The 26,709-nt window shown below is 59.7% G+C and overlaps 10 protein-coding genes across 10 annotated transcripts; 5 read left to right on the top strand and 5 right to left on the bottom strand.

Annotated features, from left to right (window-relative positions):
- Positions 1–50: 50 nt before the first annotated feature.
- PLICBS_010391 (uncharacterized protein) lies at positions 51–714 on the bottom strand (the record flags this gene model as incomplete). Its single annotated transcript, XM_018326495.2, has 2 exons — positions 51–451; positions 522–714. The coding sequence occupies 2 exons, from the start codon at positions 712–714 to the stop codon at positions 51–53; spliced, it is 594 nt and encodes a 197-aa protein (XP_018174815.1).
- A 3,191-nt stretch (positions 715–3,905) lies between these two features.
- On the top strand, positions 3,906–5,491 carry PLICBS_010390 (uncharacterized protein; the record flags this gene model as incomplete). The annotated part of the gene is made up of 6 exons (XM_018326496.1): positions 3,906–4,005; positions 4,078–4,114; positions 4,175–4,196; positions 4,334–5,111; positions 5,164–5,326; positions 5,380–5,491. The coding sequence occupies 6 exons, from the start codon at positions 3,906–3,908 to the stop codon at positions 5,489–5,491; spliced, it is 1,212 nt and encodes a 403-aa protein (XP_018174816.1).
- Positions 5,492–6,302: 811 nt separating this feature from the next.
- Positions 6,303–9,628, bottom strand: PLICBS_010389 (FACT complex subunit spt16; the record flags this gene model as incomplete). Its single annotated transcript, XM_018326497.2, has 5 exons — positions 6,303–7,414; positions 7,467–9,072; positions 9,131–9,252; positions 9,307–9,391; positions 9,452–9,628. 5 exons carry the CDS (start codon positions 9,626–9,628, stop codon positions 6,303–6,305), a joined length of 3,102 nt encoding a protein of 1,033 aa, XP_018174817.1.
- A 1,032-nt stretch (positions 9,629–10,660) lies between these two features.
- PLICBS_010388 (uncharacterized protein) lies at positions 10,661–11,360 on the top strand (the record flags this gene model as incomplete). The annotated part of the gene is made up of 3 exons (XM_065601928.1): positions 10,661–11,149; positions 11,185–11,254; positions 11,314–11,360. The coding sequence occupies 3 exons, from the start codon at positions 10,661–10,663 to the stop codon at positions 11,358–11,360; spliced, it is 606 nt and encodes a 201-aa protein (XP_065458000.1).
- A 405-nt stretch (positions 11,361–11,765) lies between these two features.
- Positions 11,766–12,488, bottom strand: PLICBS_010387 (uncharacterized protein; the record flags this gene model as incomplete). The annotated part of the gene is made up of 1 exon (XM_018326499.2): positions 11,766–12,488. One exon carries the CDS (start codon positions 12,486–12,488, stop codon positions 11,766–11,768), a length of 723 nt encoding a protein of 240 aa, XP_018174819.1.
- A 1,133-nt stretch (positions 12,489–13,621) lies between these two features.
- PLICBS_010386 (serine/threonine-protein kinase bud32) lies at positions 13,622–14,419 on the top strand (the record flags this gene model as incomplete). Its single annotated transcript, XM_018326500.2, has 1 exon — positions 13,622–14,419. One exon carries the CDS (start codon positions 13,622–13,624, stop codon positions 14,417–14,419), a length of 798 nt encoding a protein of 265 aa, XP_018174820.2.
- Positions 14,420–14,632: 213 nt separating this feature from the next.
- PLICBS_010385 (uncharacterized protein) lies at positions 14,633–15,607 on the bottom strand (the record flags this gene model as incomplete). The annotated part of the gene is made up of 1 exon (XM_018326501.2): positions 14,633–15,607. The coding sequence occupies one exon, from the start codon at positions 15,605–15,607 to the stop codon at positions 14,633–14,635; it is 975 nt and encodes a 324-aa protein (XP_018174821.2).
- A 1,537-nt stretch (positions 15,608–17,144) lies between these two features.
- On the top strand, positions 17,145–17,948 carry PLICBS_010384 (AP-1 adaptor complex sigma subunit Aps1; the record flags this gene model as incomplete). The annotated part of the gene is made up of 5 exons (XM_065601927.1): positions 17,145–17,155; positions 17,217–17,250; positions 17,315–17,432; positions 17,506–17,780; positions 17,919–17,948. The coding sequence occupies 5 exons, from the start codon at positions 17,145–17,147 to the stop codon at positions 17,946–17,948; spliced, it is 468 nt and encodes a 155-aa protein (XP_065457999.1).
- Positions 17,949–19,621: 1,673 nt separating this feature from the next.
- Positions 19,622–20,748, top strand: PLICBS_010383 (RNA polymerase III-inhibiting protein maf1; the record flags this gene model as incomplete). Its single annotated transcript, XM_065601926.1, has 2 exons — positions 19,622–19,627; positions 19,729–20,748. The coding sequence occupies 2 exons, from the start codon at positions 19,622–19,624 to the stop codon at positions 20,746–20,748; spliced, it is 1,026 nt and encodes a 341-aa protein (XP_065457998.1).
- A 1,762-nt stretch (positions 20,749–22,510) lies between these two features.
- Positions 22,511–26,491, bottom strand: PLICBS_010382 (uncharacterized protein; the record flags this gene model as incomplete). Its single annotated transcript, XM_018326503.2, has 2 exons — positions 22,511–23,884; positions 23,939–26,491. The coding sequence occupies 2 exons, from the start codon at positions 26,489–26,491 to the stop codon at positions 22,511–22,513; spliced, it is 3,927 nt and encodes a 1,308-aa protein (XP_018174823.2).
- Positions 26,492–26,709: the final 218 nt, after the last annotated feature.

Raw genomic sequence — 26,709 nt, 5'->3', positions numbered from 1 at the left:
ACAAATCAAATGCATAGTCCGTGAAGTCGTGTCGTGGTCGTCAGAGTCGCCTAGCTCTTCGGCCGCAGTCTGCCAAAGAATCCCTTCTTCCCCCGGTGCTCTGAAACGTCGGGCGACGTGGGGGGCGTTTCCTCGTCGTCTCCGTCTCTCCGCAAAGATCGGATGCTTTCGCCGCCGTCCTTGGAGACTCGCAGGCTCCATGTCGACCGGCTGACCAGCTTCGGGGGCTCTCTGCCGGACGAGTCGATGCCCATCATCAACGGCATGACCAGGCCGCTGTACAGAGCCTCCGACTGCGGGTTGATGAAGCCGTGGCTGACCGTCTTTTTGCGCTTGTTCAAGAATGAGAGTCTGTGGCGCTTCAGTGCCCGTTCCCCGGAAACATCTTCGTGCGAGATTGTCGCGTCGGGAGACAGGTCGGCGTCGGGGTGCGGGAGCGTCGTGTTTCGACCTGCGGGCGCGGTGCTGTGTAAGTGGTCTGGTCACGCGCCAATCGAAGCCTCAAGTCAGAGCGCGCTTACGTTCGTCAAAGGGTTCCGGAAACCCAGTGTCTCTTGGTTCCCTCATCTTGGCCGGCTTGGCTTTTCGAGTCGGCGGCAGGACTTGAATCTGGGGGACGCACGTCGTGTCAGTACTGACGCTTCGGAGCGAGTCGTTGCGTCGCGGCAGGGTGCGGCTGTGCGGCCCCTGGTCTGTCGAGGTCGAGGCTGCCATGGGAGGGCGTGGATGAGGCGCTTTCCGGTCCGGAGCTGACGACCCAGCTTCGCCACGCCGTCCGAGCGAGGAAACAGGCAGGTGCAAAAGGCCCAGCAGGAACAGCAGCAACGAACGAAGCAGATCGCCTGCTTGCGAAGCAAGCAACCAGGTGCTCATTTACTCGGCGCCGAAGCAAAGGGGGACAAAGAATGGGAACAAAGGAAGGGAAGCGCGCAAAGCGTTCATCAAGACATCCCAGCAGGCACTTTATGAGTGACGTCTGTCCCCTGCGGCGTCAACGAGACTGGGCGGCCCAGGTGACAACGTGGAGATTGACGGCAACGTCCGTGACGGAGGAAGCGAGATGAGATGAGTGCGGCTAGTGTCGAGTGTAGACGATGCAAAACACTCGGCGATCAGGGTCAATCAACAGGAGAAGAGGATGCAAAAGCGATGATGTGCAGACGCCAGAAAATAAAAGGCCAGGTCACGATGGTGACGCCCGAGACAAGGCGAGGCGCGTGAGCCTCATTCTTATTGTACTCGTAACGGTCATACGTCGCAGGGCGGCTGGGAGGCGCCGCTTGGCGTGTGCTTGGTGGCTCGTTCATTCTCGACGGCCAGAGGGCCGGCCGGCGTTCGCGTTCCCCGGCGGTTCGGATTTCGTCCGGCGGGATCAGCCTCACCCCAGTGCGTCGAGGCACGAATGTACGCGGCGCTGGACTGGAAACATGAACCTGGCGGCCCGCCCGCCGCCTAGCCGCCAGTCCTTTTGGCGTCGCCGCCCTGCCAAGCAGGTAGGGCAGGTTCTGACTTGTTTCGTGCAGCTGGGCATGGGGCATGACTGCTTGGTCCTGGCGGCGCTGCGCCACGCTCGATGGCGGCCAAGAGTGGAGGTGACCACCGTGGAGGGCAAATTGTTGATGACGCTGAATCAACATTTCGATTCTCTCCACCTGCCAAGCCCGTCGCGTTCATCAACGCCTCGGCTGGCAAGCTGGCGGTTGGCTGCACATTCTGGCAGTCGCGAGTTGCGGGCGGCGGGCGTTGACGACAAGGCCGGTCCGGCAGGATGAGAGGCGCCAAAGCGACAAGCAAACAACGGAAAGCCCACGTACCTGCAAAGTAGAAAGTGCGGCACTGCAGGTGCTCTGGGTCGCCTCTGCTCTGCTTCGGATCTCGACACCCGCCGGCTGTGCCTTCCGAGGCCTAGAACCCCCGGAAATGACGGCTGCTTGCTGTGTTTCGGGTCAAACGGCAACTGACGATCGGGGGCCGGGTTGAGGGCGGGTTGCAGTGCGCAGGTTCCCCAGAGAATTGGGCTGTGCCTCAGCACTCTCGCGCAACCATTGGACTATGCGCGCCAGGTGTCGCTCCCAGGTCAGGGAGCAGGATTTCTCAGGAAGGTGGCCTGCGTCGTTTATATCCCCAGCGACGCCCATGACACCCGCAAGGCCTCAACCGTTGGCACCCGCAATGTCGTGGAGCCATGTCTTCGTGCCGTGGAGAGCAGCGCATCTGCGTGCAGCGATCCCTGCCACAACGGGGACCACGGCTGCAGCGCGCAGACCGAAGAAGAAATAATGTCTCGCTGCAGGGCGGGAAACGTGGCCGCATCGGTTTTTGTCGACATCGGATCCGCCGTTCGCTGCACTGGCAAGACCGGCCGTCGGCCCCAGATCATGGGCTAGCGGGCCGCTGCGAGCTCCTTCAGGGACCCCGATTCGCCAAATCGCCATGCCGCAGCGGCAAAGGGACGGATGCGCCGTCCCCTTTGCGCGAATCCCATGCCAAGTCCTGGCGAAATGTGGCGGGCGGGGAAAGGCGGTGACTGTCGATGGTGGGATGGTGACCGCTGCCGTGGGACAGGGTCGCTTTCGCTTCGCGAGTCTGTTGCGAAGGGCAGCATGTTAGTGGCGATATTGCCGAGTCATGATCCTTCGTAAATGCAGTGACGTCGTGACGGAGTTGAAGATGCTAGGTTGAGGCCGTTTCCCCGTGCTGACAAGTTGCACTTGATGCCTCCGTCATACGGCAGGCTCATGGAATTACTGAGCTGGAAGGGGCGGCATTTCGACGGCTGCACCTGCCACCGCATGCTGTTGCCTCGAGAGTATCTGGGAAAGAGCCAACCATCTCACTCCTAGAAGTCGCACCTTCCTGCAATGCTCGACTATACAGCACTACTGCTGGGGGCATCTGCTGTCGCACACGTAGCCGCAGTGCCCAGTGGCAGCTGATGGCGCATGTTCCAGGCGGCCCGGGCCACCTCACCCAAGCCGAATCTGCCGACACATCTGGCGTGATTCCATGTACCGTGCTCGGCAGAAGCCTTAGTTCGTATTGCGGGAAACAGTTGCTCTCGGCGAACCGTGCTTTCTCGCCTTTCGCCTTCCGATTCTCTTGCAAATGAGGCCAGCTCGTTGCGCAACGTGCGTTGAAGCTGGCTACCCTGCAGCCCGACGCGAACCGGCTTCATTCCTGCCTGTCTTCTTTGCTGCCTTTCTTGTACTTTGTAGTGTGCTCAGAGCTGATGCAGTTTGGTACTTGAAAGGTCGTCGGTCAACGATCTACATGCGCTGTGCTCTGCTTTGTCGAGTTGCCAACGATGGCCTCTGTGTCGCCAGAGGCCGCACTTGAAACGGAGCCGCGATGGTCCACGCGGAGGTAAAATGTCACGTCATTTCAATCGTGTACTGAGCTGAACTTGGCATTCGACGGACTGTAGACAAAGACCCTCACCGTACGCCGTGATAGCCTCGTCCTCGAAAAAGACAATTGCATCACCATTTGTCCTGGTCTTGATAGCTGGCAAGGCTTTACAACCACAGACTGGGGCGCGGGCCAACGTCACCACGGAGGCTGGCTTGTCTGACTGACTGACAGGTGGCCGAATCTGGCAAGCGGATGACAGGGAGGTGGCTGTCACCAAGTGGGTTTCGGGTGGAGCTCAGCCACGCGCCTCAGCCCGCCGAAATTCGTAATGCTCTCTTGGTTCCCTTGGTTCCGCAGGCTGCCCCCCCGTTGCACCAGCCACACTCTGGAGCAGCGCTGCTTCGTGTTCTTGCACTCGCCAACGGGCCCCTTGAAGCATCGACGTCTCACGCCGCCCGGCAACCTCGCGCGCCTCCACGACTCCATCTCGCCAGACCTCGCCGCCTGCCCCCGAGAACCCGCGCAATCGCGACGTCCCGTCGAACCGGCCCGTCATGTCCGACTCTCCGCGCGGAGTCGACCATACCGACTCGCTCGACTCCCACGACTCGGGTCCGAAGCAGCCGGAGAAGAAGAAAAGCCGCCGTCCCGCGAGTGAGTTTCGATGCCGCGACGCGACGTCCGCGCCCCTGGCCGCAGAATACTGACGGATGCGCTCGAATATAGATACCGCGTTTCGTCAGCAGCGCCTCAAGGCATGGCAGTACGTGTCCACCTCCCGATCCGATGACCCCGCGACCGCGAACTGACCCGTCCGTCCCAGGCCCATCTTGACGCCAAAGACTGTCCTTCCCTTATTTTTTACCATTGGAATCATTTTCGCGCCCATCGGAGGTCTTCTGTTATATGCTAGCTCAAAGGCAAGTCATACTCGTGGCCGTTGAGGTTAGTCGGCGCTTGCTAACCGTCGCCGGAATAACAGGTGCAAGAGCTGTCGCTCGAATACACAAGATGCGCGAGCGATGCCCCGGACCACCCGACTTTTGCGCCCATGCCGGGCAAGTTTGTCGACTCTGCGTTCAAGAACTCGGGCACGCCCATTGATGCCCAGTGGTCAGCTGAAAGAAACTTCAATGCCACGCTGTCGACCGGCGCGTCCGCCCCCAATACCACCCGCTGCTGGCTGACCTTCACCATCCCCGACTCCATGGGTCCGCCTGTGCTCTTCTACTACCACCTCACAAACTTTTATCAAAACCACCGCCGATATGTCGAGTCGATGGACCAGCAGCAGCTTAAGGGCGACTTCAGGTCATACGGCGATATTAAGGGATCCAAGTGCACCCCCCTCTATGGCGACAAGAACAACGGCACCGACAAGCCATACTACCCTTGCGGCCTCATCGCAAACTCTCTGTTCAACGACTCTTACAGCAACCCGGAACTCCTGAACCCGTCCGGCGCAACCGGTAACGAAACCGAGCCGTACAACATGACCACCAAGGGCATCGCCTGGGACAGCGACAGGGACCTGTACGGCCCTACCAAGTACAAGCCGTCAGAAGTCCTTCCGCCGCCAAACTGGGCCAAGCTCTACCCCAACAACTACACGGAGGAGCATCCGCCCCCGAACTTGAAGGACTGGGAGGCGTTCCAGGTTTGGATGCGCACCGCCGGGCTTCCCGCGTTCAGCAAGCTGTACCAGCGAAACGACACCGACGCCATGAAGGACGGGAGGTATCAGATGATTCTGGAAGATCGTGAGTGCCATGTCCCAGCTTGACCTGAGCGCAGTTGCTGACAACGTGGCAGACTTCCCGATGCTCGAGTACAAGGGCACCAAGGCCATCCTCCTCACCACTCGAACCGTCATGGGTGGACGCAACAGCTTCCTTGGAATTGCGTACATTGCCGTGGGTGGCGTGTGCATCATCCTCGGAGCCGTCTTCACCGTCACTCATCTCATCAAGCCAAGGTTTGTACCAAGCCTCGTTTCACACGATATCCTTATGACTAACGTGGTGTCAGGAAACTCGGCGACCACACATATCTGTCCTGGAATAACGTTCCCGCGTCGAAGCCGTCCGGGCCCAGCACCGCGGTGGCATCTGGTCGCGAAATGCGCCCCGGTGAGGCTTAGGCGGCCCACGAAAGGGCTCACCTCGAACCCGTGCCCGGCGTCGGTAGCAGCCCCGACACCACGACCCCATGCATCGCGTCATCTTCCGCGTCTCCAAGGACCTCATGGTGTGCGAAAGGCCGGCTGAGGCGGTCGAGGTAGTCGTGGTGTTCCGTGGTGTCAGTCACTCCGCCGCACCGCATCGCAGGCCGGTCGCGCGAGAACAGTCTTTTCCTTCCCGGCCGCCTGTACGACCACTTTGGATGTCCGGGGAGCTAGGAATCATGTTATGAACATTTTATGTCTGGTTGTACTAGGCCCTGCTCTGGAGCGGGGAGCGATGGGTGTGCGACGATGCTTTGGTTCCCGCCGTCAGGGGACGGAGACGTGCTTGTGGTGGCGTGATGGGAGCGCAGCTCTCCCCTTCGCCTCGCCGTTCTGATTTTTTCCCCGCTGCAACGTCATTTCTTTCATGGGATCAATGGAGTTTGGGGGTTTTGGCTTTGTTGTACGCGTGTCTTGCTCGACCTGTGCGTGGCCCAAGTCGGCCATCGCTTCGTTAAACAAATAGAGAATGAAGTAACATCTCTTTGCCCACACGTTGTGAACAGTCACCCACTCTCTTCTGTAGTCCAGGGATGATAGAATCGCGGTACCACAACTCCCAAAATGTCTGCCATTCAACAACCACACATCCTGTCTCACTATGTAGTACAATGAAGTAGTAGTAGCCCGTCAATACTCAAACACCTGAACCCCAGCAATCCCTGCCCGAACTGACCGCGCCAAATGACTGGCCCGCAAGTACTTCTTTCGCAGCGGTTCCCCCAGCTCATCGCTTGCGCTTCTTCTTGCCGCCGCGGTCTTCCTCGTCGTGGCCGCTCTCGCGGTCCCGCTTCTTCGCCTTCTTCTCGAGTTCGTCCCAGTCCTCGCCTTCCTCGTCGCTGTCCAGCTCCGCGTCATCGTCGTCGTCCTCGTCGCTGACGTTGCTGCCAAAGTCTGAACCCTCCTCGCTCGACTCACTCGCCTCGTCGAGCTCGTCGTCGTCCATCTCGAACGCAGATTCCTCTTCCTCTTCCTCGCCGCCGTCCTCGTCATCAGAGTCGGCCTGCAGGAAGGACCAGCCACCGTCGACAAAGAACTGGTGGGTGTCCGCAGTGACGGTCTTCATGATGGTGGGCCAGTTGAGGTTGAGAGGACCCTCAGTGTAGGCAATGTCGGACGAGTCGAGGAAGTCCTTGACCTGGTCGAGGAACTCCACAGGGATGGTATTGATGTGGTACGGTGCTCTCGTAAAGTCCTTGAAGACGAAGACCATATCGAAGTTCTTCAGACCGAATTGAACACGCTCGAGATGAGCAACTTCGATGTCCTCAATAGTGATGACCATGAAAGGTGGTTCGACAACTTGAATCAGGCAGTCGGTCGTCGGCTGAACGAAAACATTGCTGCGGAACGGCACACCGTGGAAGCCCAAGTCGCGGATAGGCATGTCCACCTCGATGCCCTCGTTGCGGCCAGCTTCGGCAATCTTTTGCGCGAAGCCTTGGAACAGCCGATCGAGCTCGGTCCTGCGCCGGCGTTCCTCTTGCTCGGCTTCAAACTCATCCTCATCGCCATAGCGATATTTGCGCTTGCGGTTGCCAGTCTCGTCGAACTGAATATCTGTTGCCTCGCGATAAAACTGGACGTCCTTGGTCTTCTTTTTGTTGCCGACAAGAATGGGGTCTTTCAGGTGGATATGGATGATGACAATCAACTCATGTTGGCAAGGCTGGAAGAACAGGTGTTTGATGTTGGAGAACAGTACGTCGACACGGTGCTGCGCATTAAGCGGCGACTGATAACGAATACCGTTCTGGTGGATCTCGACTTTGCCAGGAACTCGCTTGCCTTCCATGGCAGGCCGAATGTAGACATTGTCCAGGACGGCAGGGCGACGGTCTGCAAGGACAGTTAGTTATTTCAAGCAACAGTATGTGACGTGGCAACTCACTCCGAATTTCCATGAGCTTATCCTGTTCGACAACGTCCTCCATGTCCTTCTTCTCTTGCTCCTTCTTGACAGCATCTCGCTTGATGTTGGAGATCTGCGTTGCGATTTCGCTGTACCTGTCGCCATCTGCGGACCGGAAGGTCAAACTGCGGACAAAGTGTGCAGACGCGTCCTCGAAGGGCTGGTCGTCCTTTCTTCCAACGCCTTGGCCAGGGGAGAGGAAGTTGATGCGCAAGAAAGCAAAGTCGCCTTCGTCGCTCTTGCTGGCATTTTTGATTGTGTTGATGTGGAAGGGAACGGGTCTGCCCATGATGGGCAGGACGACCGTGGAGTTCTTCGAGTCCACGACGATTTCCAGGTTCCTGATCTTGAGGGGGAACTGGTCGTCTCGTTTGTACGACTCGAAGCGCTTGAACTTCTTCACCTCTCCACCGTTCTGTCCGCTCGTAGACTCGGCGAACCTGGCAAGGCCCTCCTTCTGCTTCTTGGCAGCCAGCTCCTTTTGATGCTCTCGTCGCTTTGATTCGGCATCTTCATCGACCTGGGTAGTGCGCTCCGATCGCAGCCTCGTGCTCGTGATGTTCTTAGTCGCCACGGCACCGACTCGGGAGTCCTTCTTCTCCTTCTTTGGGGTCGGCTCTGCCTCCTCATCATCCTTGAAGAAGAACGAGTTTGCGTCGGCGCTGGTCGGCGCTTCGGCAGTGAAGACGACGGGCTCGCTCGTGGTTACACGAACAGTATCGGTGAGCACGAGCGAGTAGTTCTTGCTGCTCTTGTCTTGCGGCTGCGGGTTCTCGATGTCCTGAAAGCCGGTTTGGATGATGAGAGTCATTCCGTCCTTGAGCGTGCGAGGGTTTTTGGCGTTCAGGACGAGCGTGGGGTCCCTGTTCTCGAGACCAATGCCCCATCCCACGTTCTTGAGCAAGTGCTTTTCCATGTCGGGCTTCTTGCTCCGGATGATGCTCAAAGCCTTGGCGTAAACATCCTTGGCCGCCATTCCGTCTCTTATCTCCTTGATGATGGTGTTGTGAATCATGTACAAGAGCTTGTAGTTGCTCTCCTGACTCTTGTTCGGATCAACGAGGTAAGTCCGTGCAATGGTGGAGCAATACGACTTGTAACGGAGCCCCAAGCCAGCGATGATGATGCCGGCGTGCAGGTTATCGTTGTTTGGCTCCGCCCCGAATCGCAGGTCGTATTTACCACCACTCTGGATAGCCGGTCCAAGAATCCAATCGAGCTGGCCAGCGTCGAAATCGTTGGGGAGCTTGCCCTTGCTGGGAAGCTGGACCGTTTGCCAAAATTTGTTGTCGTCGAGCTTCTTGTCCACCTTCTCCGCCAATGCCGAGTGCGTCACCTTCTTCTCGGCGTCGAGAATGTTGCTCATTTCGTCGAGGAAGTAGGGGGTCATGAGGGCGACGCAAGCTTTTGACGCCGTACGCATAGCTCGCAATTCGTTTTCGTCCTTGACCGCGAATGCATATGTTGACAGCGCCGTGGTGACGTCGACCTCGGTCACGTCCTTGCACTGCTCGGAGAAGACTTTCTTCCATTCGTCGACGAAGGGGCCCCTGGACGTGTCCTTGGGAAGCACCCCGACCTTGTCCTGGACAAGTTGCGTCAGCAGATGCGAAAACCCCGCATATTCACGTCGAAACACGTACTCCTGCTGCCTTGATTTTGTCCGCGATGCTGACAAAAAGCTTCTCATTCTCGGCAGCGTCCTTGCCTCTAACGAGGACCTCGATCGGAAACCGGCCGCCCTTGAGCTGGTCGAGATGCTTTGCTGGAGAGCTGTCAGTCGTCTACCGCGAAAAGCTTTGCGGGCCGATGGCCTCACCCTTCTTTGCAGTCGTGAGGATGTACAGGGTGTCGGTCGTGAAGAGCATCATCGTGGTCGGAAACTCGTATCCGAGAAGCCAAAACTGCCATCTGGTTTAGCGACACTGACGGTGAGAGGCACCCGCGCGGCCGCGAATACTCACGTGCATGGCGTTGTTCTTGTGAAACTCGGGCATGTCCTCGACCTTGCCCATCATGATGACCAGGGAGGTAGCTCCCCCGAACAAGCTCTCCTTGGAGCGCAGGTCATTCTTCCAGGCGGTCGCGAAGTGCGAGATGCGCTCCTGGAAGAGCTTGCTGTCGATCTTGATCTCGGCCATCGTGACTTGATGGACGCGCTCGCCGCCGGAAGAGGGGGAGCGGAAAGGCCGACGCAGGGAGGTTGGATGGGTTGAGGTTGTCGCAGCGACGCGAGAAAAGAGCTGTCGCGTTAATGGGCGAGGTGCCGGTCACGTGACACGCGTCAACGCGTCCCCACGAGCTCTTGGAGACCTGGACTTGGGGGAGGGAGCTTGCAGCCCACAGGCGGATCTTGGTGCGGTGGTTTGACCACAGTGCGGCTAACGTGCTTTCCGCGCAACTACGTATGGAAGCACGAAGCAGTAAAGCCAGCCAGGCTCTGGGGAGGAGGGGCCGTTTGACACTTGGCTGGAAGACGCAGATTCCTGGTGATGTTGTGAAAGGGAAGTTTTCTCCTGCGAGCAGCATTCACGCGGCGGCGGGTTTGACGTGCGAGGGCCGCGCAGCTACCCAGTCAGGCAACCATGAGTGAATCTTGCTGGAGCCCGGGCAGTGTCTGTTCAGAGCTCTGGCGGCAGCTAATCTCGCTGGCGCCTCTGCCCCAACAGCAGAGAAGGCATGCCCGTGAACGGGTTTGCACAGCTCGTGCGGCTCGGTTGCCATGCTACCGTGCCGTGCGCGGCCACCACAGCCTCACCTTTTCGTTCGTCATGGTGTCAGACGGCCAATGCCGGTCGCAATCGCATCAGATGCCCTTTTAACCTGCGAGCCAAGCGTTGCCCCTTCGTCTGATGAAATAAGTCAGGTAATAACGGCGCGCGCAGCTCGCCGGTGCTCGGCGCCGCTGGAGCTGCACGGTGGAGCGGCTCCGCCCCCGCGTCCACTTGCCATCCGGGTTTAAGACAGCCGGGCTACACCTGGGAGCGGCGCCGGAGGCACTGTGTTATAGGCACCTCGGCACACCGGGGGGGTAAATGGTTTACCCACGTCTGTGAGTCCTTCAGGTCGTCCATGAAGTTTCGCGATCCAAGAATTCAATTCAACCTCACGCAGGACTCCAGAACATCATCTATAGCTTCTTCTTTCGCCTTGGCCACCAAGGTCCCGACACCATGAGACTCCCCTACGTCCCCAACCCGCCGCCAACCAGCTCCGCCGAGCACGCCGCCATCGTCTCCCGCATCGAGGCCCGGCGCGCCCCGCGGCCCCTCCAGTCCCTCGATCTCACGCTGCTGCACTCGCCCGCCGTCGCCGACGGCTGGAACACCTTCCTCGGCGCCATCCGCACCCAGACGTCCCTCACCCCGGACGTCCGCGAGCTCGCCATCTCCCGCGTCGCCGTCTGCAACAAGGCCTGGTATGAGTGGAAGCACCACGCGCCCCTCGCCGCCCAGGCCGGCGTCAGCGCCGAGGCCCTCGAGGTCGTCAAGCAGGATGTCCTCGACGCGGCGCAGCGGCCCGCGGAGCTGCTGAGCGAGAAGCAGTGGGCCGTGCTGCTGTACACGGATGAGATGACTAGGAACGTCCACGTCAAGGACGAGACGTTTGCGAAGGTCAAGGAGCTATTCAATGACCAAGAGGTTGTTGAAATTACAGCAACGGTATTCTTTCCCCCGCTCACTACTCATCAATGCAGCTCACAAAGGCTCACATGGACAAGGTTGCAACATACAACTGCGTGAGCCGCTTCCTGGTGGCACTCGACGGTAAGAAGACCTGTATTTTATTCCTGTTCTAAGTGGCACGTCTAATGCCTCTACAACAGTCGGCGAGAGGAACGGAACCGGGCCCGACGACGTGTCCGCCCACTGAGTCCCCAAGCCTCCTCCTCTCATACCACCAGTGGTGCCGTACAGACAGAGATCCTGGGTATTGTGAAGGGTGTGCAAACAATAAGCGACAAAGACGTAAAAAACCCAGTGCAGCAAAGAGATGCACCAGAAAGAAGACTAAACCAGCCCAAAGAGCTTGCCTCGCCTGGAAACAAATGGGGGGGTATCCTATCTAAGTGAAGTGACCAAACTCCGGGGCTTCTCGCAATGCAGCGCTCGTCGTCATTCAACAATGCTTGGCTAAAATGTTCTTCGTCATGCGTGTCGTGTCGTCCATGGTTCTGGCCGTAACGTGGTGCTGTCGATCAATATCCTCAATGCTCTGTTCTCGTTGCTTCATAATCGTTGAACCGAGGTGAAATGCGGGCGGGACTGGGCGCCGGTGTCATGGAGGCGACCCCGTCATGGACTGCTCTATTGACGCATGGCGCTGCTGCATCCGCGGCGACGTCTGCAGCTCCTCGACGACGCCGGCCCAGCCCTTCCTATGCGGCGTGGCGACGTGCTCCTGGTGGCCGATGGCCTGCGTCGTCAGCCGCCGGAGGGGCGGGCGCTTAGCGATGCTGTCGGTGAGAGACTTTTGAAGCCTGGGCTTCATGGGCGTGTTGAAGGCGGCGATCTTCTCTGGGTCTCGCGGCAGCGGCGGCGCAGGCGGCGGCTGCTTGTCTGCGATGGACGTGATGATGCCCATGTACACGACGAGGAAGCGCATCCGTATCAGGTCCAACCTGCGCACCCGGTCCTCGAGCTCGGCGCGCTTCGAGGCCCAGAGCAGCCTCGCGCTCGTCCGCAGCGCCGTGGCGCCCTCGGCGACGAGCAGGCCGTTGAGCTCCTCGCGCAGATCGTCGCCTCCCTTCTGGATCTCGCGCAGCAGCCGCCCGAGGCGCAACTTGTCCTCGAGGCGCTGCACCTTGGCGACGTCGCGGTCGTAGCTCTCATTCTCCTGGATGGAGAAGTCGACCGTGTCGATAAAGGTGGCGACCTCGTGCGGCGCGGCCAAGTACGCCGACGAGTAGGCGGCGACGACTTGGGCGATGACGACCACGGAGAGGAAGAGGGCGGTCAGCACGAGGATGATGGCCCATTGGACCCAGCCCGACTCGGCCATGGCAGACTGCTGGGCCTGGGTGGCGATGCTGGCAACGGGCGGGGGGAAGTCTATGGAGCGGCGCAGATGGTGTTGAGTTCGCAGCGGCGGCCGCTTCGTGTCATGGTCTGGTAGGACGGCAGCGGGAGGCAGCAAGCAGCGCAAGTCGACTTTGGATGGTCGCAAGGCAACGCAGCGCAACCCAAGGCAACACGGCGAGAGGAGGAGAGAAGAGGCGGCGGCAGCAGCAGCAGTGAGTGAGGCGACGCAGCGATGACGACGGTTGGTCGGAGAGGAGGCAAGAGGAGCTGTTCGCGTGCGCCATTGGGCCGCCACTGGGCAAGAGTGCTAAGGTCCGTTAAGGCAACACGCACCGGCGAACCGGCTCACCGTCCACGAGTGTGTCTCCAACACCTGCCCCGGCGCTGCTGAGTGTGGGCTGTCCCGCTTGGCCCTGCAGGAGTCCAGATGGCGATGGGACCACATCACGCTGCTGCGCTGTCGGGGCCGGTCTTCCCCAGCCACCGCATCCCTGTAGTATGTACGCCCCTGCAGGAACTGAGCCGTGCAGGCCTAGGCCAGCGCTGGCGGCGTCACATGGGGCGCCAGAGGCCCTGGAAGCCCGCACGCGCACCTGCGGGCCAGAGACCCGGCGGCCCCGACGGGACGGGAGGCAAAGGTTGTGCTCTTCGCCGGCGCGCCGAGGGTGGCTTTCGCGCCGAGAATCGGTGGCTGTTGTCGTGTCGATTTACATGTGCAGCTACGAAGCAAAAGCACCCCAAGGTACAGTATGCGAGGGGGGATGGAGAGCACATCAGGCGAGCGGGCCGAAGCCGTCCGTCCGGTGGTGGCTGTTTGAGTTTCGTTGGCGGGCGCTTCCAGGTGGTCCACGCCTGGCATAGGCCGCACGGTGGCCTCCAGTGGCCCCAACAAACTTCCAAAGTTCCAAGTCCCTCCCGAGTCGGGGTGGCTTGTCAAGTCAATTCGGCGAGGGCCTCGAGGCCCCACCTTTGCCCCTCCGATCCGACTACCGACGTAACCTGCGTCTTCTCTGTCCACCGCCAAAAGTCTTGACGCAAGCGAGAGCGTGTCTTCGGTTCACCATCCCTCGTCGAGATCCCGCGCGACGCTCCTTCGTCCGCGCGTGAAACGCCATGGCTTCCTCCGCCACGGCCGAGGCCTCCGAGACGCACCAGTTCCCGCTCCCTCCAATCCTCGAGTACCCCGCCTCGACCCCGCCGGCCCTCATCACCCAAGGCGCCGAGGGCCGCCTCTACAAGACGACATACCTCCAGCCCGACCTGCCCTGCGCGCTCAAGTACCGCCCGCCCAAGCCCTGGCGGCACCCGACCCTCGACCAGCGCCTGACCAAGCACCGCATCCTGTCCGAGGCGCGGATCCTTGCCAAGTGCCGCCGCGATGGCGTCCGTGTGCCGACCGTCTACGCCATTGACGAGGCCGCTGGGTGGTTGATGCTCGAGTGGATTCACGGCACGCCGGTCCGGGCCAATATCAACGAGTGGCTGGGCAACAGGACCGAGGGCATCGAGGCCGATGAGCCGTTCAAGAGTCTCATGCGCCGAATAGGCGCCGCCGTGGGCAAGATGCACAAGATCGGCATTGTCCATGGCGACCTAACGACAAGCAACATGATGCTGGCCCCGTCGCGGAGCGGCATCGACTTCAAGGATGACCAGCCGCAAGGTCACGTCCTGCATGGGGAGGTTGTCATCATCGACCTCGGCCTCGCCAGCGGCAGCATTCAGGACGAAGACCGCGCAGTTGACTTGTACGTCTTGGAGCGTGCGTTCGGCAGCACACACCCGCGCGCCGAGTGCATATTCAAGGAGGTGTTGGAAGAGTATAGGAAATCTTTCAAGCAAGCTCCAGTGGTTCTCAAGAAACTTGAGGATGTGAGAAGGAGAGGACGAAAACGGAGTATGATTGGGTAACAGAAAGAGAATTGAAAAAAAAAAGAGAAACCGTCTCGTACTGCAACAGCCCTCCGTCGCCTATATTTCTCTTGCAACGTAGAAAGCCTGCCATGTCATGATGCTCGCTATTCCAAAAACCCAAAAGCCGTCAAATCAAGATGGGGCCGAGTTGCCCCAGTGCCGCCGATCGTGGTATCCAACCGCCTCCATCACAAAAGCCGTATCGCCCATCTATGCCTGAACCAGCTCGGCGCCGGCAAAGTATCCCTTGTTCTCGATGACGCCCCGGTCTCGTACAAAAGCCATGTACCGGACCACCCACTCCGGGACGATTTCGCCTTGCAGCCCCGGGCCGCTGTCAGCTGCGTCGGCCAGCACTCCTGCACCCTGAGGGCCGTGACTCAGGAGTTCGCGCAGGGTACCGCGAGGCAGGATGTCCGTGCAGTCAATGTGCACGTTGAGCTCAACACCCTTCTCCTCGGCCAGCTTCTTCAGCGGCGGAGGAACGCTGCAGCAGTCGCGCAGGTTGATCTGGTCGACAACGGGGGCGACGGTGGTCCGCTTGATGAAGGCGGCTAGCTTCTCGCTGCCGAATTCGGCGACACCCAGCCGCTTGGCGACGCCCTGGCGGTGCAGCTCCTCGAAGAACTTCCACGTCGCCAGCTCCTCTTCAAGATTGCCCTGCTGAGCATTGATCTTGTCGGCCTCCCACTCGCAGTTTCCTTCAAAAGACATCCCCGGGAAGGAGACGACCAGCAAATCGATGGTCTCGACGCCGAGTTCCTTGCTGACGAGCGCGAGCGCTTCACGCACGTATTGTTCCCGCTTGGCGACGGGTGTGTCGGGAAGGAGAAACAGCTTCACTGTGATTTCATACTCGCTGGATTCCTCGCGCAGACCGGCTGCCTGCCAATTGATGCGGGGGATGTACAGCGCCTTCCCGTCTCGCTCGGTCCACACGTCGACGGGCGTCTGCGGCGGCGAGGTTGAACGTCTGGTACTGTGGCCGTTGCTGTTGCTGTGGCCATTGGAGAAGCCGTTGCCGTTGCCGTTTTCGTAGCCGTTGGTCAGCCCATTGGTGTGGTTTGCCTGGGCGGCGTAGTCGTAGCGGGCGGCGACGAAGTGCTCGCGCAGCGAGTTGACGAGCTCGAGATTGGATCTGGTTGTGCTGCCGGACTTGCGAATGATGGACGGGCCGGCGGACATGACATTGCTGCAAGGATTCCAGGCAGGTTAGCTAAGACGTACATCGCCAAATGCAGGGACCGACCGGTTGGCTCCGGTCGGCGTTTTTTTTCTTTTTGCTGCGACGAGCGCAAGGGAAGGGTGACACGAACCCCGTAGATAGGATGAGTTTCGTCATGACGGGCGCCGCTGGAGCCGAGCCGAGCCACGCGTGCAGATGCAGATGAGGAAACCCCTTGGATTTTTTTCTTGTCGAACAAAGGTGAGGGCAGAGTCGAGTTCGTGCAAATTAGAATCGAGATGGCGGCCGCGGGCAAATCGAGAAAGCCGGGGGCGCGCGAGGCTCCGACTTAACTTAGTGCCAACCTTAGAAACCCGCAGAGTCCACTACTTCTAGACCAGACCGGAAAGTGACGCCCGGCACTGGGGTAGGGCGCCTGTCAGAGGTCTATTTCAGCGCCTTCTCGCACAGGGAGCGGGCCGATGTATTAGTAATGTCGACGCTGCAAACGCCGAGGACGCGGGCAGATTACCAGCACTTGCAGGACATGGGCCTTGGCTGGGAGCGACGGGCCGTTTCGAGATGCCGATGGGCAGCGGGCGACGAGCGATGACGAGGCCGACGATCCGAGCGATAGGCTGGATCTGGAGGGCGACAGGCCACCAGGAACAACGGCGGGCGGGAAGCAGAAGGAGGGACGTAGTGGCAGGCAATATCGACCGTTGCGGGAAGAGGGCTAGTTTTGCGACCCAGGTTATGGCGACATCCGGGACGGCCGCCGCTTTTCAACGAGTCAACCTGTTGTCATTGACTTGCACTTTTTGGTCACGGCGGCCATGCTCCGCCCACTGCGGGTTCTGGACGACAGAGATAGGGCCCCTGCGCGGCGGTTGTCGCCTCCCGGTCCTGCCAGATACCCGACGCGTTGCATCACGACGGCACCCCTCCATGGCGGATGTCGTTGGTTGGAAAAGGCGCTGTGACATGGCTGCGATGGTGCAATTACCTACAGGCGGGGTGCGGGGTCGCGGCCAGCGTGAGGTGATGGTGGGCTGTCCTCGGCGGCCTCGGCGCGCGCAGTCATTGCTGGAGCCTAGGCGCGCTGCAGTGTCCGTCTGTCGGGTCCCCAGGTGCTGTGCTGGCTGCTGCTGTGCTGGCTGCCCGGGCGAGCTTCGGAGAAACGGCTCCACCAAAGGGGTGCGTTCGTCCTCCCACCGCCTGTACCAAAAGGACCCAGACAGCACTGCGCTGAACCCGGCGCCGGCCTCGCTGGGCCCTCCCTCCCCCCAAAACTGAGGTGGGACCGACGCCTCCAGCTCCAAGTCGTCGCGTGCCCGTGCTGTGCCTTGGTTGCCCTCCCTGGTGGACACCACCACCTGGCCTGGACGTGTGGGCTCGTCACCAACCAGCCAATTTTACCCTGGCCTCCGACCGACGAACATTCTCGCGCATCGACTTGCCCCTCCCGCTCAGGCTTTCCTTTGCTTCCTGCCTTCGCTCCCGCTGCCACGCATCTGCATCCCAAGCCCGGCTCGGTGATGTGATGCCGTCGTCGCCATGGCGATCCAGTATGACGACCCCTCTCTCATGGGCATGTCCCCCCTTGACGTGCTGCTGACAGCTGTCCAGATACCTGATTCTGTTGTCCCGCCAGGGCAAAGTGGTTTGTTGCCTTGGAGCTCCCGCGGCCATCGACGACTCCCGAAACTGACGAGAATTTGATGCAGCGCCTGGCGAAATGGTTCACGACCCTATCCCCCAAGGACAAGGCCAAGATTGTCAAGGACGTGTCGCAGCTGGTTCTCGCACGCCGCACCCGCATGTGCAATTTCCTCGAGTATAAAGGTCAGTCGCCGCCCGGAAGACGCGTCAGACGGGTGGGAAGATCGGTTGCTTATGAGGGTGATGCGGGCTGCAGATACCAAGATTGTTTACCGCCGATATGCCTCGCTCTTCTTCATCGCTGGCTGCTCGTCCGACGACAACGAGCTCATCACGCTCGAAATCATTCACCGATACGTCGAACAGATGGACAAGTACTACGGAAACGTGTGCGAGCTGGACATCATCTTCTCCTTTACCAAAGCATACTACATCCTCGACGAGCTTCTCCTGGCAGGCGAACTGCAGGAGAGCAGCAAGAAGAACGTACTACGATGCATAGGGCAGCAGGACTCCCTAGAAGATATGGAGGTGAGTCCCTTTTCTTATGTCGTCTCGCCCTTCCATGCGGACCCCTGGCATGGCGCCCCCTGGCGAGGGCCTCAAGTTTGTTGCGTTTCCGCTTGCGATTGTGCGCGTCGTGGCTGACGCTGGATACTGTTTGTGAAGGTCGAGGACGAGGTCACCAAGTTGATGTAGACGAAGCGCCGTCGCCTCTACTGCTGTGGTATGACCACGCTCTGGAGCCGAAGGCTTCTGTTTGCCCGCGATAGACGAAACACCGCATCCTGCCCAAACCCTTACCTTGTTGTCGCCAGGGGGGAACCAGCATCGCCGACGGGGCACGCACCCACCGGCATGGAAGTTTGGCATTGACAAAACGCTTTGACAGGCGCACGACGAGTTCACACGAGTCCTTGAAGAGTCTGGATTCATCTGAGCGAACAAAGCCTCAGGCAACTGAGCATCTCTTCGATGGGAAGAGAGGAACACAAAGGATAACGGCGCTAGGCGGACAGTCTTTTGGCGAGGCAGCACCGGTTGGCTTTGTGTCACTACATAGATCTTTGAGGATGGAACACCATCCTCTTTCATATCAAGAGACAAGCCAGACATGGCGTCCTTTTTTCCGCTCGGAAGCATTGGCCCCCATCGGGGAGCGGTCCCGTCACCATTCCCCGCGCGTCACGGCTGCCGCACTGCCTCGACGGCGGTCTACTGACATGGCAGTGCGAAGCGAATTTAGCCACCTGCGCAATGCGAAAAACGCTGATGGCCTGCAGACCGATCGGCGTGACGAAACGAATGGCTCTGGCGACGAAACAATCGCAGTCTGCTATGCGTCGGAACCACAGGCGATGGCGAGACGCGACGGAGCCAGCTCGTGGCAGCGCACCGAGTCCCCATTCGCCCACGGGGGCCGGGCCAATCCGGCACACACGGGCGGCTCGTGTGAGCGAAGCTGACGTTGCGGGCGGCGCTGAGGCCACGGCGGCGGCGGCGCACTGCGCGACCCCCGTGTGTCGCCGTTGGTGGCCGCGCTGGGTGGCGGCGGCCCACCGACCAGGCTCGAGGGATGGAGGGATGGGGGGAAACGGGGGAGGGGGGAGGAAGCCGGATGAGGTGCTCGGCCTCCCCACCCTGGTCGCGCCGCGCTATCAGTCGTCGGCGGTGCGCTGCGTCTCCTCCTGGTAGTGACGGCACTGGGCCCCCCCTCCAGCTGAGGTCGGGTGTTGCAACTCTAACGGATCCGTCTTCGCACCGCCTGGCCGCTCGTCACGTCCAGTCCGAGCCCATCGTCTTGCGCATGCCGCCTTCCCCCACTCCGTCTCCAGGTGTCGCTCGTCCCACTGTCACCATCACCACCTCAACCTCCCGCCCAGCACTCACGCACAGCACAGCAATGTCTGCCGACCCTCGCTGCTAGACATTCTTGTCTAGCCGTTTGTTCACCATCACCTGGATTGACTACAGGGTCTCCGATCGCATCCCGAGTCGTCGCACTCGCCCAGCGACTCACCACCGCAGACGCGCCGCCCGATCTCCGAGAGCACACACCACGAGACACGACACGCCCTGGTCGCCTGTCAAGGACCAAGAACCAACTTGAGGATTGCTTTGGCGTCGTCCAACGCACTTCAGGACCCTGATTTCGCACGCTGCGCGCTGTCGCGACGCTTGCGCGTACCCGCCGTCTCCGCGTCATTCATCCGCACCACGTCGCTTCCATTTCACGGCGACTTCCTTATCGTAGCGACAACGCAGCGCGTTCGCCAAAGCCCGATCTACCAACTCGGCGTGATTTCGCCGACACACTCCCGTCCCTTTCATCCAGCGGCTTCCCGGCGCACGCACGCGTCGCAACCAGCAAGATGAAGGTATGCCAGGCCCAATCCCCCGCGTCCGTCATCGGCGCGACCGTGTGCTGTCGACAGCGCCAAGCCCGGCCTGACGCTGACACGATGCCCTCACCGAACAGTACCTCCCGGTGCACGACTTCGAAGCCGTCACGAGCGCGCTCAACTTCAACACGCCCGATTGCAACGTTACCGGCGGCTGCGATCTGTACACGACCAAGTCGACGGGCTCCGATAAGAAGCTCTACAAGAATATCGACAAGGATCTCAGCTCCCAGCATGCCGCACTGTTGAAGCTGGGCGCCAGCCTGTCGCCCCCTGACCGCGAGCACATGCTAGCGACGTCACCCGGCATGCAAATGTTCTCGACATCGAGCGCGTTTGGTCCTCTGTCAGAATTGTCAAGTCGTCGCACCTTTGCGTACCTGATTGCGACGCTGAACGCGAGCCATCCACACTACGACTTCTCTCACGTCCTGCGGCCCGGCGACTTCAAGCGCGAGCGAAACCTGCGGCGAGTCATGATCAACCTCGATTCGATTCTGCAAAACGTGCGCCCCGGCTTCGAGGCGGGATCCTCGTATGACTCCTCACTGGGGAGCGACTTGACATCAGTGTGGGGCCCGCAATGCTGGTCCCTCATCGACAAGGAGATGCGCCTCAACGAGTGCACCATCTTCAGCTACCATCCCGATCCTGACCCGTTCGAGGAGGACGAAAGCGCCATCTGGGCCGTGCACTACTTCTTCTTCAACCGCGCGCTGAAGCGGGTGGCGTATCTCTACGTCCGCGTCGTGCCCGTCATCTCGTCGACGAGTCCCACTCTGCGGCCGATGAAGCTGGGCCATCACAAGCGGACGACCGACGTCGACTCGGACGGCGCCACGAAGCGCGCCAAGTATTGGCTTGGCGACAGGGATGTCGAGCTGGTACCGCCGTTTGAGGATGACGAGGAGCAACACGACGATGGCTTGTTCTGGAACCGAGGCGAAGACGGCGACCTCGTGGCCTTTTCGGACGACGACTACCTGGAAGACATGGACGAGGATGACGAAGACTTTGACGACGACGACGTCCACATGCTCGACAAGGGTCACGACAGACTGATGAGCGAAGACATCGCAGGCCAAATGGAGATCTAGGCGTCTCGCTCCATGACCCTGCCGTATCGTCCGCGACGCCTTGTCTCGGAGTTGACAGATGCTCCGACTACATCGACACCACCTCTGGCGGTCCGTGGCTCGGTCAGTTTCTCAACAAACGTGCACGACTCTTGAACCCCAGACGAACCAACTGACAGGCCACGAAGCCGCGCTTAGTGGCTCTCTCGCTGGCGATGTCCCTCTACCTGTCATTCACCATACTCGGGCATGTGCTTGGATACTGTTCGCCACCGTGTTGTTACCTCACGTATGTGCTTTTTCCTGTTCGGATTCTCTTTTGGTTTGGCTGGGTTAGCATGGCGCTGGGTCTCCCTCGTTTTCTGGTCGGTGAGAGCGGCTGGGAACAGCGTCTCTGGCGTTTTTTTTTTTTGTTTTTCTTGTTCGCTTTCGAGTCACTTGCCCTTTGCGCATCACTCATCCACTGCCGGCAATGACGTGCCCAACTCCCCCAGATATGGCTCTCATCTGCAGCGCTCTGGGAAGTGTGTTTCTCTACACTGGGCTTGGCTGGCGGCGGAGCTTTCGCGCGGCTCCAGAACTCTCCTTGTCGATTCGGTCCAAGGTGCTTTGGTTCTTGGCAATAGGTTGATTCTTCCCTTTTCCATCCTATATTTTAGTTTCCTTTTCCCTTTCCCTGTCTCTTTTGCGTTTTCCTGGTTTTGTTGTGCCTTCTCTTCAGGCTGTACTGTACCGATTTTTTCCTGTGGTGTTCCTCTACCCATGTATCGTATGGCTCCTCGGAATAGAGCGACAGAGATGGGGACGGGAGCGAGATGCATGGGCTGCGGAGGGAGGGGAGGGAAAGGAGAAGCGGGCTTGCGCATACGGGGATTCGGGGGGGTCACGGAGTCACACACACTCACACACACACATGGATTTGCTGGTTGGTTGGTTGGTTGCCTTGGGCGGAGCGGTTTATTATGCTGCCGGGCTGGTCTGGGTACAATGACGACGAGTATACGCGCTTTTGCAATGACATGTTGAAATCATCAAATCAAATCATCATCGCAACGTCCCGTGCCAGTGTCCATCTGTGCTTCGATCCGACGATGACAGCTTCGTATCATTTACAAAGGAGAGATGCTGTGAATACGAAACCCACCGGCATCTCCACGCCAATCGCAGGGCATTCACGCGAGCAAGTCACGATCAGAGCAGCGCACGATTTCTAAAAAGGATCCATGTCTCGAGTATATTCGGGGAAGCCCTGCGGGACCACAAACTTGGTCCAGACAAGCACCAAAGCAGAGCAGCCTCCCCTTTTGCCCCGCCCTGGATCCCCCTTCGTCATCCTCATCCTCGCCCCTGACGCTCCAGACTTGCCCCCAAAAGGCCCAACAAAGCAGGCCGCCAACACATCGCACAAAAAGGAGCAAAGAAGGGCCTAGCGTCTGCTCAAATCCAACCCTTGGCCACCAGCGCGAGTACGGCGCCCAATCGTGAGAAAGAGAAGAAAGAAGAAACGAGATCAAGCTACATATGGATAACGAGGCGGTGGCGTGGGTATTCAGAAAGAAAAAGCGCAAATGGCCGAAGCAGAAGCGGGGAATACGCGCAACAATCTGTGAGACCGCTGGTACGGTTGGCCGAGAGAAGAAGAGTGTTGAGAGAAGTCGTGACTAAAGTGAAGTATTTGACGAGAAGAGAGGTAAATTCGTGGACGTTGTAGTAAGGAATGGTCGTTACGGGCGTGTTCCGACGGTCTCGCTGGAAAATGCTTGCAGTGTTGCTTGCCGGCGATTTAGTTCACACCAATCTTCTTCTTTCGCCCGAACATCTTGGCGAACCCGGTGCTTTCTTCCCGGTGGGACGGCGCCCGCGCGAGCCGGGTATCCAAGCCGGTGTCCGGCGGGGCAGAGTCGCGCAGGAACGCCGCCAGCTCCGAGGTTTCGGTCTGGCGCGTCGAGACCGCCTCGCGGGGCTCGAACCTCTTCTTCGGCACACGGCCGGCAGAAGCCGTGGACATCATGCGCGGCCGGCCTGCGAGACCATCGGCTGCGCCGTACTTGTCGTATCCGGAAGGCATGTTCACCTGGAGAGGGATGTGACCGCCCTTGCTGCTGCTGGAGCGGCTGTGGAGAGACCGCGACTCCGGCTTGATGCTGGGTATGACGGGCCCTGCATCCTTGTCTTTGTTGCCGCGGGTAAACCTGCCAATGAGACTCGGCGCGCTGGCCTTCTTCTTAGGCAGCCGAGGGGGTGAGCTGGGAGGCTCCGGAGGCGGGTCGTAATTGCGTAGGAACTCTGCCAAGCTCTCCTCCTTCTTAACAGGCGGCTTGGGCGTGAGGATGTCCTCCTCGTCGTCATCGCTGAAGTCAACGCTATACGGATCGCGTACGCGTCTCTGTTTACGCTGAGGCATCATGCCTTGGTCGTCGAATCCCGAAGTCGGAGCAGGCGCAACCTTGTTTTTAAGAAGCGCGGAGCTAGAGTTGACGGATGACTGCATAGACGGCATGGAGTTGTCGGTGACGTTGGTGGATGCCTGGCTGTACCGGATCTCGGGGATGGTCGCGTCCACCGCTTTACCTCCGATAGCACCCGACATCTGGTCCGAGTCCATGGTAGAGCGGAACGGGGCGACATGGCGAGGGATGCGGTGGCCGCTGGTGGCAATTGGAGGGCCTTGGCGTATGAAGTCAATCAGATCCGAGTTATCGTTCCTGGTGTCCACCGCCGCCTCGCGAGGCTGGTATCGGGCGCGGGTGCTCGCTGTCGAGACCCGGCGAGCCGGCATGCTGTTGACCTCAGGGCTCGTCGGCGTGGGCACGCTTGGCTTGCGGACTGGGGCTCTGTCCCCAGCCGGGCCCGTGGACTTGATGAACTCGGCGAAGTCTGACGTCGACTCCCGAGGAACACGGGCCTCTCGAGCTTTGGGGCTTCCAACTCGAACCGTCGAACCGGCCAGTCCTGGAGATGAGCGAGACACAGGACCTGGGCCCCTGCTTCCTTTGCTCTCAACGGCTCTGGGGCTGGTGGGGGTCTTTGGCTGCTGAGTCAATGGCGACCTTGGCCCGTCCGGAATCGTGGGCGTTCGCGGCGAGCTCTGGCCGCGAATGTCCTCGCTTCTTTTTGAGAATTTGGTCACAACCGGGCTGTCGATTGATCGCTTAGACTGGGAGAGGTCAGCATTTAAATATGAGTTCTATGTTGTCAGTGGGGGACCCACGTCAATGTCGCGCATGTTCTCCGGTGTGAGAGTATATGTTATCGTTTGGTTGCTCTGAATAAGCTGTTCAAAGTTGCGCGCCACACTTTCGGCACGACTGGAGCTATCCTCCGACGTCCGCACGGGCTTCAATCTGGAGGTGCCCGATGAGACCGACGACGCCGACGTGTGAATCTGCCGAGGAGCGACGTTGCTCTGCATCGGCAATGAAATGTCGTCGTCCGTCTCCTTCGTTCTGAAGCGCTCAATCGAGTGCATGCCACGGCTGTCGGCCTTGGGGCTCTGCCAGCCAGAGTGAACTGGTGACTTTTGCGGGATCTCCGGGATGGTCTCATCGATAAATGGCCCAGAGCTAACGCTCCTTGAAGTGGACACCTTCAGGCCAGCGGGCGGGTGATCTCGATTAGTTGCGAACGAGGTTGGCTTCTTCCCAAAGGTGCTTGGGGTCACATGTTCCCTCTTCACCTGAGAGCCGAGAGCATCAGATGCAACAGGACCAGGCGGAGAAATGGCACGGCCAATAGTCTCGGGGGAGACGGACTGCTTGGCGGAAGCTTGTGGGCGACCAGAGCCCTCATCGGATTCGAATATAGCGGGTCCGGCTTGTCTCGGCGACTTCTTCCTCTCGACGGACGGCCGCGATACATGTGTCGCATGTGTTGGCGGTTGCTCGTCGTCTTTAGGCTTCCGCTCATCCAGAGATGAAGGAGGCCTCGTTCGACTGGCCACGCTGGACAAGCTGACTGCTCTGTTGCGCTCAGTCATGTCAAGCGATGTTGCCCGCGAATGCGAGGGGCTCCGAGGACCAGGCACATCGACGATGCGGGCCGAATGGACGCTAGAAGGCCGATTGATGGGCGAGACCTTGCCAGACTCTGATACCAAGGAGCTCGAACTGCCGGTGATGGAGACCCTTGACGACGTCATGATTTCCGCCTTCTCAAAGGCCACCTCCTCCGCATCCTCGTAGTCGGAAGACTCGGAGCCTCGAGTTTCCACAGCAGCGGATCGGCCTGGAACTGAAGACTTCTGCCCCGTTGAAGTTTTACCGGCACGAGTCTTGGGCAACACATTGGTTCGCCTATCGGAATCACTGTCGCCTGGAAGTGGTGCCTTCTTGCCACCAATGCGTGCCTCCTCATCCGTCTCCTCCTTGTCCTCAGCTTCAGGCGTCTTCACGACTGTCGAAGTTTTCCTGGCTCGTCTGGCGACACGAAACGTTGCTGCCACGGGCGTTGGCAACGATGACGACCGTTTTCGAGCGGCGGCGACGACAGGGGTGTGCGGCTGCGACGTCGTCGGTGTTGGCAAGCCGTTGGCGATTATGAAAGGCGTGATCGAGAGACTCTTGGGGCGACGACGGATGGGTTTCTCTTCGGGCCTAACATCATCGTCCTCATCGTCACTGTTGGGGGCCAGGCCCGGGACTTCAATCTCGTCAATGTCGTTGTCGCCCATTGGGAGGGGAATGTCTGCAGGCAGCACGTCCTCCTCAATTGTGTCGTCCGGGCGATCTTGAGGTCTGCGCGCGTCCCCAGCAACGTCGCTCATGGCAGATCGAGGCGTAAGGCGCTCGGGAGAGCCAAAATCCTGCTTCGAATGGCTGTTTGAACCTCTTGAAGCGGGCCGCACCGTCGTCTCATGGCCGGGGGCGCGCACACGCTTCTTCCATCCGCGCCACAAGCGACCCAATGTCCGGTCGAGAGCTACGCGCTCCATATCCATCTCGCCGACGACAATGCGATCACCAGCATCAGAAGCATCGCGGGTGCCGTTCTTTATACCCTTGACGATGTTTGCTCGGACGCGTTGATATGCAGCCTGGCCAGCGACGGTCAGGGTAAGCTCACCCATGTACTCGAGCACAGAGGTCAGGAAGATGGCGACTGCGGGAGAAACGACGTCGGAGGTTGGTTCGTGGTCTCCGATCTCGAGGTTCTCCTGCTCCATGTATATGTCTTCGTCCTCTTCCTCCATGTCTCCTAATGAGGAGTAAACCATGCATCGCAATCTCGTGCGCTTCCATACGAGCTCCACATCCCAGTTTCGAGGATTGGCGGGCGCCGTGAAATCCTCCTCATCCGAGCCACCCAGATACTCGCGAAGCTCCTCGTCCGCATTGGTGATGGTGTCCTTTGCCAGCTTTGGCTTCAGTATCTCGGAGACAGCCGGTCGAAGCGCAGAGAGGTTCGTCGATTTAGAAACCTGCAAAAAGTTGAAGAGGAGCTGGTCGAGAAATCCGTTGACGAGATGCAGCGCAGCGGGCGTGACCAAGGCGGTCTCGCTGGGCGGCTCTACGCCATTCTGATCATACCAAGAATCGGCGTGGCTATCGTGGTCGTTGGTCACTATTTGCGACGCGGCCGACCCGGCGATGAAGGCGGGCTCTGGCGACACGAAGACAGGCGGCGCCGTCAGGCCCAGGCTGAGGCCAACCGTGGACGGACGGTCGCTGGATATGCTCTGGGTTCTTGACCTGACGTGGCGTGGGGAGGCAACGGTCGAGGTTGGCCGAGACGCGGCGGCGTCGGTGGTCGGGCTGATCATGGCCATGGCAGAAGGCCTCGGGCTTGCGCGGGGTTCTCGTCGAAGTTTGGCCGGCTATGTACGACGCTTTGGCAGGGCAAGAATGGCGCCGTGGTTGAGACGCCTGCGCTTGTAGGGTTGGAGGGTCCGCGGTGCAGTGGCCAAAGCCTCAGCGAGAATGCAGCCGCTGGGTTGAGGATGCACTGCGGTTGCGAGTTAGTGGCGGCTCCCTGGCTTTCGAACCG

This window comes from Purpureocillium lilacinum (genome assembly GCF_023168085.1).
Source record: "Purpureocillium lilacinum CBS 284.36 DNA, scaffold_8, whole genome shotgun sequence".
Classification (NCBI taxonomy): Eukaryota; Fungi; Ascomycota; class Sordariomycetes; order Hypocreales; family Ophiocordycipitaceae; genus Purpureocillium; species Purpureocillium lilacinum.
The sequence above is the reverse complement of the archived record's forward strand: the minus strand, read 5'-3'. Positions and strand labels throughout refer to the sequence as shown.